The sequence below is a fragment of the Barbus barbus genome (assembly GCF_936440315.1).
Source record: "Barbus barbus genome assembly, chromosome: 30".
In the NCBI taxonomy this organism is placed as follows: domain Eukaryota; kingdom Metazoa; phylum Chordata; class Actinopteri; order Cypriniformes; family Cyprinidae; genus Barbus; species Barbus barbus.
The window spans coordinates 28,255,746-28,267,393 of record NC_136758.1 but is presented as its reverse complement, the minus strand read 5'-3'; the positions used below and the strand labels follow the sequence as shown (position 1 = coordinate 28,267,393).

Genomic DNA, 11,648 nt, shown 5'->3' with positions numbered 1-11,648 from the left:
TTTTTGAACAAATCTTTTTAATGAATGACTCAAAGACATTTTTTACAGCCCCTTTTCACCACCTAAAAAAAAATACAGGAATTGATTGAATTTAAATTGATTTTCGATTTCCAACCCTACTCAATAAAGGCTAAATTTCGAGGTTCGATTCTCAAGACTGGCAGGAAATGTAGGTGGTGGGAGTGAATGAACAGCTCTCTCTTCCACCTTCAATACCCATGACTGAGGTGCCCTTGAACAAGGCACCAAACCCCCAAATGCTCCCTGGGCGCCACAGCAAAAATAGCTGCCCACTGCCCCGGGTGTGTGTTCACAGTGTGTAAGTGTGTGTTCACTACTCACTGTTCCTAATAACTTGGATGGTTTAAATGCAGAGAACAAATTCCGAGTATGGGTTACCATACTTGGCCTTCCCAGGACTTCATTCATCGTTTCATTTAAGTAGGGTTGGAGCTAAACTCTGTAGCACAGTGGCCCTCCAGGAACATGTTTGGACCATCAGGGATAGAGGAATTACCCAAGGGTTTGTCTGTGATGACCATGCAAGCACAACTTTAACTGCAAGACACTGATATAGGAATTCATTAACCAATGAGAACTTGAGACAGGCAAGTGTACTTGTGCTTTGGGAATTCATTGTATTCCCCTTGATTTCAATCTGGCCCACATCTATCCACAACCACAACAAGACCTCAAATGTATGTCTCAGATAAAAGAGACGTCAAAAATGTGCAGCGATGGGGGTTTTCCAGGACCAGGGTTGGGAACTACTGAGCTACTCCATCGGGCAAGACACTGCAAGTTGGGGGATTGTCCCTCAACTAAAAGTGAACAGTCAGTTTGGATAAGAAAGTGTCTGTAAAACATAAAAATGACAGAAGGAACACCACTTAAACTTGGTAAGTGTCTACTCAGACATTACACCCACCTTTCTCTTTTGCTGGAGGTCTCTCCTCCATGACTGAAGACAGGTTCATGGGCACAAAATGGTTCTCCGAGATCTTGGGCCTCTGCTTTACTATTGGTCTGTTGTTTTTGATACGCTGACTGTACTGCCTGGCCAACTGGAACACCTTATTTTTAATTTTCTCCATATCTTGAAGGATGAATTCATCCTCACTGGCGGACTTTAAGGAGATGATCTTCGGTTGAGGAGGGTGGTGGACCTTGTGCTGCTCTTGTAACTCGTGTTCCTCATTTGGATGCCACTGGAACTCTTGCATCTTGTCCTTTTCCAAGGCGTTGTTGATTGGGGATGAGGTAGAGCTTTCATCGGATTCTTCCAATATTACCAGAGGTTCCCCAAGTCCACTATCCAAGCTCACCTTACTGGTTTCTGCTTTCTTTTCTTCACCAGCTGTAGTCATTTGGAAATTCGCTGAGTCCTGATGTTGTTCAGAACTCCCAGTTATCTCCATTTCCATGTCTTGCCACACTTTAACCATGTCAGATGTGGGCTGGAATTCCTCATTCCCACTTTGATCTCTAAGCTTGGACTCTTTGGCATTTGCAGGGACCACAAAATCAGAGCTATCCTTTGCTTGGTCAACCCCCAAGCCTGATAGATTAAAGACAGACCATAAAGTTGGCCTTGTGGTGGAAGACGCCCTCTTATGCAATGCCAAATCCTCGTCTGCAAGTTCATTGAGTTGTTGGCTCAGATTACGAACTAGGCCTGCAGGGATGTATGAAAGGCTCTCTCTGCGTTTGACGGCAAAGCTGACATCCTGGTGCTCAGCATGTTCGTAGTACCATTGAATCTTATGTATGAGCAATCGGTCCTTTTTGGAAAGGGTATCCTGCTTCATTGGAGATCTTTGGTCTGGTATAAACAGGCTGTCGGGAACAGTCTCTGTTAATGGTTCTGGAGTGGACCGTCTAAACTCTTGGCCTTGGTCTTTCTCATGGGGCTCAGCACCACTGCTGAGCAAACTGCTTCTTCTACTTTCCGACTGAGAAGACGGGCAGCCCAAGTCAAAAGACCCTTCGACTCCTAGACTACTTCTTCGAGAGAGGCTGCTGGCACATCGCTCTGAGATATCGCTTGCCTTGTCCAATATGGATGAAGACAAGAGGCCACCAGGTGTTTCAACATCCACATGCGCCATGCTCTGCACATCTTCTGAGAGGCTCCTGCTGGATAGAGTTCCTTCTTTTTGGTGCTCTTCTAGTCCAGCAGGAGACGAGAAATCCACAATATCCTCAACATTACCTCTGATTTCTCGTCCTCCATTATTGAAGTCTACGATCTCTGGATCAGTGTGGCATCCTGCCATTATTGTCCCACACATTTCGGGATAATTATCTGATTGGTTCATCCCTGTCTCCTCTGACTTGCTGAGAGGAGAAAAGATCTTCTGTGAACTGCGTTCCCCAGTTGATCCCTAGAAAGTGGACAGAATGAAATGAGTTATTGCTACAGGAAGCTATGAAGAGGATAAGAAAAGAGGATGTGAAGATAACTTAATTCAATCTCCAACATCTCCATTATGACCAGCATGAAACAAGTACAATTTATCTAGCTTTGAGATACAGCTGCAGTTTATATTTCCAACAATTCCTTGTAAACCCCCCCTCCCTCATCGTTTTTATCATTAGCTAATTATCAATAGTGAATACTGAGAAAACAATTGTCAAAGTATTTCCAGAAGCAACCGTAGACTCAGAATTAACTTTTTCTTACTAAGAACTTACTAAAGGCAACATGTGTATGTGTGCAGTAATATGCATAAAAGAGTTGATCTGCCTTGTATCATCATCAGTCATATACAACATCATATAGCAATTAGAAGAGATCTGTAGAGTTTCTATATGACTGTAGATATTTCAATATGAATGTACATTGTGGCTGTACACAATGCCTACCCAGAAAGCTTTTTTGGGCCTCAGACACATTCAAATGTTCATTTTAATTTAAACATTAGTCATTGACAACGAAAGCAGAGTATAGAGATTGAATATTATCAGCACTTTTGTTGGTTTACTAGACAGAAAGATCCATTTTGAGGTTCAATACATGACGTTACCTGTTCAAAGAGAGTCAAACTTTCACTCGTACCATCAGGCTTTTCTATAGTGGGTGTTTGGCTGCTTTTGTTCATAGGCCAATTTTCCCAAGAACCTTCTCTGTCCTAAGGACAAATTACAGAAAATTACAGGAATTTAACAGATGTAAATGTTCTACTGAATGACAGCGTTCACAGTCGCCATCTGTCAAATATTACTCTAGAGATATTTCAACCTTTCATAAACATCTGCAATTCCTTTAAAAACATCCATGCATTTCAATGTTTTTCCACAGACAACTGACCTTCTGAAATTGCTTTTGTGTGCCATCAAACAAAATACAACGAAACAGGAACCTTTCTTTAATTTAATTACAGAAGGCAAGACATCCGACCTCCTCCCCCAAAATTTGACAGTTAAATTTCCCTTTGAAGTCGAACTTCAATCAAAAAAAATCTCATTGTGGCTCCAAGTGCAAAAACACTTTGAGACACCCAACGTCCCGTATTATTATGCATTGGATCTTAATAACAACAACATGTTGTAAATTCCCCATAATATGTGCATTACAATCTTTGCACATCTGGCATTAAATATAACACTGATTCTTGAGACATGGGACAAAAAATATCAGCCATAAGTTTAGAAAATAACATTTCCACTTCTAACCCCTAAAACCCTTGATGTGACTTATTCATGATTTTAGGTACCTGTAATTACATATTTTTCAAAGTTCCAAGGAAGATTTGTCAATTTAATAATAATCTGACATAAATTTCCATATCTGACAGAATTGATATATTGAGTGATGCAGAAACATGCATTTAGGTAGAAAAATGTCAATGTTTTGTCCGAACTCTCAGAGAATCAGTGATGAATATTTTGAAAATCAGATTTTGAAGATTCTGTAGGTAAAGTGCCCATTGACAAATGTGTTTATGTATGACTAGTGGCCATGCATGCAGTTATGTCCATGCAATGATTCATGCAACTGCACATCAACAGCATTCGAGCATCAGATCTGTGGGTGCAAAAGCAGAAATCGTTCTCAGCATGCAGCAGATGGGATGTGATTGACAGATTGCACCAAGGTGGACGCCAAGTTATGGACATGAAACTTAAAGCGATAGGTGACCCTCACCGTGGTGATCTGATCGAAAAGCAAAGCCTTGGCCCTATAACGCCAGCAGGAGATGGCGGCCAACACTGAACTGGCAAAGTCTGCTACCTGCTTTACTCCCATCAGATCTTCCTCTTCTCCATTATCTCCTCCTATCCTGTCCTCTGCGCTCTTTGCTTTCTCTTCAAGTCTACTGTCATCCAGCGAGCATGTGCTGGATTCATGATCTTGTCCGTTCTGAATCATTCCAGGTACCGCAGTCTTGAGCTCTGGGTTTGAGCTCACGGTGGTGGGCAGTATGGAAAAATGGTCTTTATCCACTAATAGAGTACCTTCGCTGTCTGCATGCTGGACGCCATAGAAAAGTCATGGGATGTCAATGGGTGTTTATGAAAAAGCGAATTTAAAAACTGGCATCTTTTCAAGCATTTTAAATAGAAATTTTACATGAATTGTATAGGGTTTCCAAGAGTTGTGTTGGTTCTATGCAAGATTTTTGTTTATAATTGTTGTTTGTTGAGCCTTTGTCTAAAGACCTTATGAGGATAGACAAAGATTGTGCATGCATTTAGTTTGGAATAGCATTTATGAAATAAATGCACAACATTTTTTCTTAAGAATGTGATTCAGTGTACTGTAAATGCATTTGACATTGTTTTTGTTCCTCTTTTTGGATAAAAGCATCTAATAAATGCATAAATGTTAATGTAAGTTTAAGCCATTTCTTGTACTTTACTTAATGTGAAAAGCTTGCATTGGAGAGTGAATGTGGAGATCTTACCTTAAGCGTGCCTGTGTGACATCCATGGATGATTAAGATGATGCAAAGACAAAGATGAATTAAATATTAATATAACAATTTAGCAACAGATGCATTTCAAATGTGAGTTTTAAGTCTTAGTGTTTGGTAATTTGATGATGCAGAGTTCAAAATTATCTATTTTTTTTCAGAAGGCAGATTAGTCAAATTATATTTAATGCACTCAAATGCACTCAAATGGCTTTAATGCACTCAAAATAACAAAATCAGTCAAATGTCAAAATTTTCGGTTTTAAATGACAAAAGTATTCGAAATATATAATTTAATTTGCAATGTGCAAAAATCATGATTAGGCATAAAATAATGTGAAAATGGGCTGAGACGTGATCAAATAATTGTAATCTGGCTCAGATAAACAGGAATCATGTGTTTGTGGTGTTTTTCTGTTGATTAAAGGTTAATTCAAGACGTCTTCACTGCATAAATGGTTGTCAAAAGCAAAAATGCAACAAAAAGCATCATATTTTGTGAGTAAGTCTGACATGCTACAACAAAACAGCACTTTTTAAAATGAGCACCCCAAAATTAGTACGTAACTTGGATTTCATTTAGCAAAACATGATGCATATTTATATTCTGGTTGCACATAACACGGTATTATAAATGTGTGTGCTCTGCTAGGTCTATGCAAAGATAATTAAATCAAGTGGCAATGAAATGCACGCTATACGGATGCATGGAGCTACTTAAGAGATCTTGGACACTCCCTGCTGATTTCCAAGGCAGGAACAGGAAAAGCCGTAGTTGGAAATGACAACTTAATTTGAAAGATGATAAAACGGCATGATAGAGTGTGTGAGAGAGAAAGAGAGAATAGATGGAACGGCTTGGCTTTTCTCTTCATTTTCTGCCAATCAGAATGCATAATGCACTAGTGCTGACGGCGAGCCAAAAACAGGTTTGTGGACTGAAAGGAACTGGCGCATGACAAAGCCTACGGCTGATGGGCTCCATAATTAACATCATTATGTGCGGGCGGAGGATCGGGGCTGCGGCCTTTGATCTGACACAGGAGGGACGAGTCGAGTCGATGTGGCTTTGATGCTAAAGCGGGCCGAGGGAGCGCAGAGCATACGGGACACGTGCCTCCCACATGAGCGGAAACAAACACCACGCACCTGCCGTGAGCCCGAGATGACAGCGATTTGATCAGAGGTATCTCTGATCTTTTGTTTAACAGCGCTTCTTTAATCAGCCAGTCAATCAAAACTACATAAAGAGAATAAGGACACAATCCTATACATTTTTTGCATTTATTTTGTTCTGAAAATTATTTTATATCGATTGTTGTTGTGTTTTAATTATGTTGTGTGTTAAAAAGTTAAAAATTAAAAAATTACAAATTATTTTACAAAATATATTTGCTAATACAGCAGGTCAGAAAATTCATTCTCATGAGAAAACCTATAAAAACTACATTTTGTTCAAATGAAATGCATTTTTGTTTTGCGCATCCATTTTGCTTTAAGACAGCAGCATGAACTTGAACAAATCCTGATGAACGTGTTCTCCAGCATGATTTGAGCATCTTAAAATTCAATGAAAGCAAGAAAATCTGACTTTCTGAATACAGAATCACATGATCAGGGACACTCATTTACTTGAATTTGTTAGTGGTTGTGAAATAGCGCATTATATGATATTTCAGCTTAATTTTGTCAGAATTTTGTGTTTTAAATGTTTAGATAACATTATAACTTTATATTTCCAGGTTTAAATGTGATTCGGTCTCAGACTTGTGTGTCTCACTGAAAAAACTGGAAAGGAACAAGATAAAGTCGTTACCTTTAGTGCTTCGTACAGTTCGTTTCGCTGGTTCTGTCAAAGAAAAAGAGGACGAGATCAGAACATAAACAATTATACATTGGAAATTTAGTTTGAGCTTTCATTTATACGAGTGAAGAGACAGATTCACACACCAGAGCGTCTCCGTTCCTCTAACACACCGGAGAAATCTTCATTTTGACAGGATGCTGCTTTCTTCAGCCTGTCCGGACTGTAGCGGTACTTCACTGGACCTGAACAGAGAAGAAACACAATAGAACGGCGGGTTCTGGATCAAGTCACTCATAGAAGCCCTTTGTTTGAAAATCAATCTAAACAACTTACATGTCGAGTCCATGTCCAGGATTGCATCTCTGGCCTGTAAGCAGTTAACATGGCAAATGTTTATTACAGAATTCCTGATTAAGAGAAACATTCATGTTTTAAAGTAGACCGTATTTTCTGCAGTATAAAAATAACATGAAATTATTAAAAATGAATTTAATTTATAAATAAAATAATAAATGAATAATAAATATGTAAAATGAAAATAAATAACTTAAAAACAAAAACACTTACTAAAAATGTATAAAATAATAAAAATGGAAAATCTGAAAAAATTATTGTAAAATAAAAAAAATCTATAAAAAAACATTTACTAAAAACAATAAAAACTATTTTAAAAAAAGTTAGTCAAAATTTATTTCATGTTTATTTTACAATCAAAATAAAACGCTAAAAATGAAAACAATAGAAATGTAAAATGAAAATAAATTATATAAAAAAAAATCAAAATAAAACTATTACTAAAAATAATTAAATAAAAAATGTAAAATGAACAAAATTAAATAAAAAATCTAAATTAAACACTTACTAAAAAATTAATAAAATAATAAAATGTCTATTTTAAAACTACTTTCATTTCACAATAAAAATGAAAACAATAGAAATGATAAAAATTTATTCTAAAATTTTAAAATAAAAACAACCAAAACAAAACAATTAAAAATAAAAATGAATAATAATAATAATAATGAATAAAAATGAAAAATAATAGTCAAATGAAAATAAATAATTTTCAAATAAATTAAAACTAAATTAAACAGTTACTAAAATGAATAAAATAGTAAAAATGTTTTTATTTTAAAGCTATTTCCATTTTACAATGAAAATAAATAAACAAAAACAATCAAAATAAACCAAATAAATTTTTTTAATAAAAACAAAACAAAACAAAGTATTTTAATTGTTTCATTGCATGCCATTGGAGTATTAACAAACATCACAGAACTGAATGTGTTATTATTTCACTGAAATATTAACTTTAAATCTCAGGGGAACTATCGGAGTTAAACGGTGTTTAGCGGATTAAAACGTTTAGGAATCCCTGATCTAAATAACAGATCTTGTTTATTACAGCATCACTGATTCAGACAGACATTCGTGGATCAGTTACTGTACGTACTTTCTGCGGTATAACGGCGTGATGGTTCTCCAGAATGAGTCTCTTTATGTGATGAGCCCACAGTTTCTTCTCTTCCACCGTTCTGGCCTGAGAAACACAATGACGTATGATTAAAGCAAACACAATAAACTGCCTGAATGTGAGAAAATGACACATGATTAAAGCAAACACAAAGAACAGGCTGAATGGGACATTTGTGGGCCGTGATCTCAGACTCACCTGAACCGTGTGCGGCTGCTTGGGGTGCTTGTAATGCGTCACGCTGAAGCGCAGAGAGTCTTTGGCACTTTCTATCAGCATCAGCGTGGAACACTGAACACAAGCAAAACAGCACAAACAACATGTTTTTCTCAATTCAAATCTTCCCTCGTTTAACTTACTAGACTGTAGAATGGCTGTGTACAAAGCTCAATCAGATATTACTTTTACAAAAACCAATAAAGAAACGATAAGTATCTGATATATCTGACAACATCTGAGAATGAAAGGAGATAATGGTCTAAAATCAGGCTCTCAAACTGGGGTTTGTTAAGGAAATGCAGGGGGTTCATGAATTAATGAAAAGCTAAAACATTAATTAAATTAATTAAATATGTTTTTGAATAAAATAATATAAATGTAAAATGAAAAAAATATTACTTTTAAAATAAAGTTAAAAACACTAAACTAAAATGAATAAAACAGTAAAAATGTAAAAAAGGAAATAAATCATTAAAATAAAAATTAAACACTTACTAAAAATTAATAAAATAATAAAAATGTAAAATAGAAACATGTAAATACATTTAAAATAAATCCAATAACAAAAAAAAAAAAACACTTAATAATAAAATATTTAAATATTTAGTTTACCTGCATGTCATGTGAGCATTAACCAACTGTGAACTGTGAATATGACTGTGTTATCACTGAAATATTAACTTTAAATCTCAGGGGGACTTCAAGAGAATATTTTACGTCAAAGTGTTTCGGGTGATGAAGCGGTTTAGGAATCCCTGGTCTAAATAACAGATGCGGTCTCAGAATAACATCCTATTACCGAGATGTGAATCTTGTAGACGTAATGTTCCCCTCGTTTCCTGGTGATGAGCAGCATCTTATCGAACAGGAAGAGGGTTCTCTCGTTTTTAGCGCGCTGGACGTGGAACGTTCCCTCTAGAACCAGCTCACCGTATGTGGCCAGATCCGGACCCTTCCAGTTTATGAGCAGGGACTGGATCTCCTGCATGCACAATAGAATAGAATAGAGCAGAATAAATTAGGATAGGACCGTACAGAATGGGATAGAATAGAACAGAAGAGGATAGCATAGGTATGTTAGAATAGAAAAGAATATTACAAAAATTATAGAATAGAATTGCATAGAATAGAACAGAATAGGATAGAATAGAACAAAACAGAACAGAAGAGAATAGCGTAGGTATGTTAGAATAGAAAAGAATGTTACAGAAAATGATAGAATAGAATTGCATAGAATAGAACAGGATAGAATAGAACAAAACAGAATGGAACAGGATAGAATGGCATAAGATAGGATTGGATAGAATAGAATAGCATAAAATAAATCAGAATGGAACAGGTAAGAATAGAATAGAATAAAACAGAACAGACACAATAGATTAGCATAGGTATATTAGAATAGAATAGAACAAAACAGAAGGGAACGGAACGGAACATAGAATAGAAACAGGATAGAAATAGGATCGGCCAGAATAGAAATAGGATAGGCCAGAATAGAATAGAACAGAATAAAGGACACAATAGATTAGCATAGGTATATTAGAATAGAATAGAACAAAACAGAAGGGAACGGAACGGAACATAGAATAGAAACAGGATAGAAATAGGATCGGCCAGAATAGAAATAGGATAGGCCAGAATAGAATAGAACAGAATAAAGGACACAATAGATTAGCATAGGTATATTAGAATAGAATAGAACAAAACAGAAGGGAACGGAACAGGATAGAATAGAAACAGGATAGAAATAGGTTAGGACAGAATAGAAATAGGATAGGCCAGAATAGAATAGAACAGAATAAAGGACACAATAGATTAGCATAGGTATATTAGAATAGAATAGAACAGAACAGAAGGGAACGGAACAGAACATAGAATAGAAACAGGATAGAAATAGGATCGGCCAGAATAGAAATAGGATAGGCCAGAATAGAATAGAACAGAATAAAGGACACAATAGATTAGCATAGGTATATTAGAATAGAATAGAACAAAACAGAAGGGAACGGAACAGGATAGAATAGAATAGAAACATGATAGAAATAGGTTAGGACAGAATAGAAATAGGATAGGCCAGAATAGAACAGAACAGAATAAAGGACACAATAGATTAGCATAGGTATATTAGAATAGAATAGAACAGAACAGAAGGGAACGGAACAGAACATAGAATAGAAACAGGATAGAAATAGGATCGGCCAGAATAGAAATAGGATAGGCCAGAATAGAATAGAACAGAATAAAGGACACAATAGATTAGCATAGGTATATTAGAATAGAATAGAACAAAACAGAAGGGAACGGAACAGGATAGAATAGAATAGAAACATGATAGAAATAGGTTAGGACAGAATAGAAATAGGATAGGCCAGAATAGAATAGAACAGAATAAAGGACACAATAGATTAGCATAGGTATATTAGAATAGAATAGAACAGAACAGAAGGGAACGGAACAGAACATAGAATAGAAACAGGATAGAAATAGGATCGGCCAGAATAGAAATAGGATAGGCCAGAATAGAATAGAACAGGTTGGTGTCAGTTGTTGGCTGATCGTGGGCAGTAATTGAATCATGAATCAGTGATCGTTAAGCATGCGCACAGATCCATTAATGAACAGATCCTCCAGCTCACGAGTCAGGACTTCAGATTAGAATTAATCAAAGAGTATGATAATGTGTTTTTTAACATCGCAAGCTGAATACAGCCATACTCCATCTGTTAATGAGATATGAGTGCATGATGAACAACATCAGTCATTAACACACCACTGTGAGGAGTAACGCAAGTCAGGGAACAATATTACTCGTTTACTCCACCTGTACAGAATTAATACTCTCACTAATCACATCCTGAAGAGCAGCAATAAAAGCATTACTTCATTTCTAGATACTACTATAGTTATAATAATATATTTGAGTAATTTTAGTCAAAAGTTTTAGTTGTGTGTTTTTGCTATTTTTAGCATTTATTTAGATATTTTTAAGTTTTCCTACATAGTTTTTATTCATTTTTATTTAGTTATTTTAGTAAATCACGTTTAACTGAATGAAAATGAGAAATGTTGCCTTGGCAGCTACAAGAAAAAAGTTATTTGCGATATTATTATAATTGAGATATTATTATAGTTTTTATTAACATTTTGAATTAGTTTTTAATTTTAATATTTTTAATTTTAGCCAAATTTGTTGTGTTTTAGACATTTTTATAAAAGTAAAAAAAAGTGTATA

General features: G+C 35.8%; 1 protein-coding gene across 1 annotated transcript in view; it reads right to left on the bottom strand.

Annotated features, from left to right (window-relative positions):
* Positions 1 to 11,648, bottom strand: part of LOC306850485 (pleckstrin homology domain-containing family G member 3-like) — a 55,644-nt gene that overhangs the window by 2,580 nt on the left and 41,416 nt on the right. Inside the window, exons 9-18 of the mRNA XM_079386138.1 lie at positions 9,216 to 9,398; positions 8,396 to 8,488; positions 8,177 to 8,263; positions 7,057 to 7,090; positions 6,867 to 6,965; positions 6,733 to 6,765; positions 5,909 to 6,156; positions 4,235 to 4,474; positions 3,027 to 3,131; positions 929 to 2,384 (exon numbers count right to left, since the gene is read on the bottom strand). Of these exons, the coding sequence (XP_079242264.1) occupies positions 929 to 2,384; positions 3,027 to 3,131; positions 4,235 to 4,474; positions 5,909 to 6,156; positions 6,733 to 6,765; positions 6,867 to 6,965; positions 7,057 to 7,090; positions 8,177 to 8,263; positions 8,396 to 8,488; positions 9,216 to 9,398 (2,578 nt within the window). The remainder of the gene's footprint in view (positions 1 to 928; positions 2,385 to 3,026; positions 3,132 to 4,234; positions 4,475 to 5,908; positions 6,157 to 6,732; positions 6,766 to 6,866; positions 6,966 to 7,056; positions 7,091 to 8,176; positions 8,264 to 8,395; positions 8,489 to 9,215; positions 9,399 to 11,648) is intronic.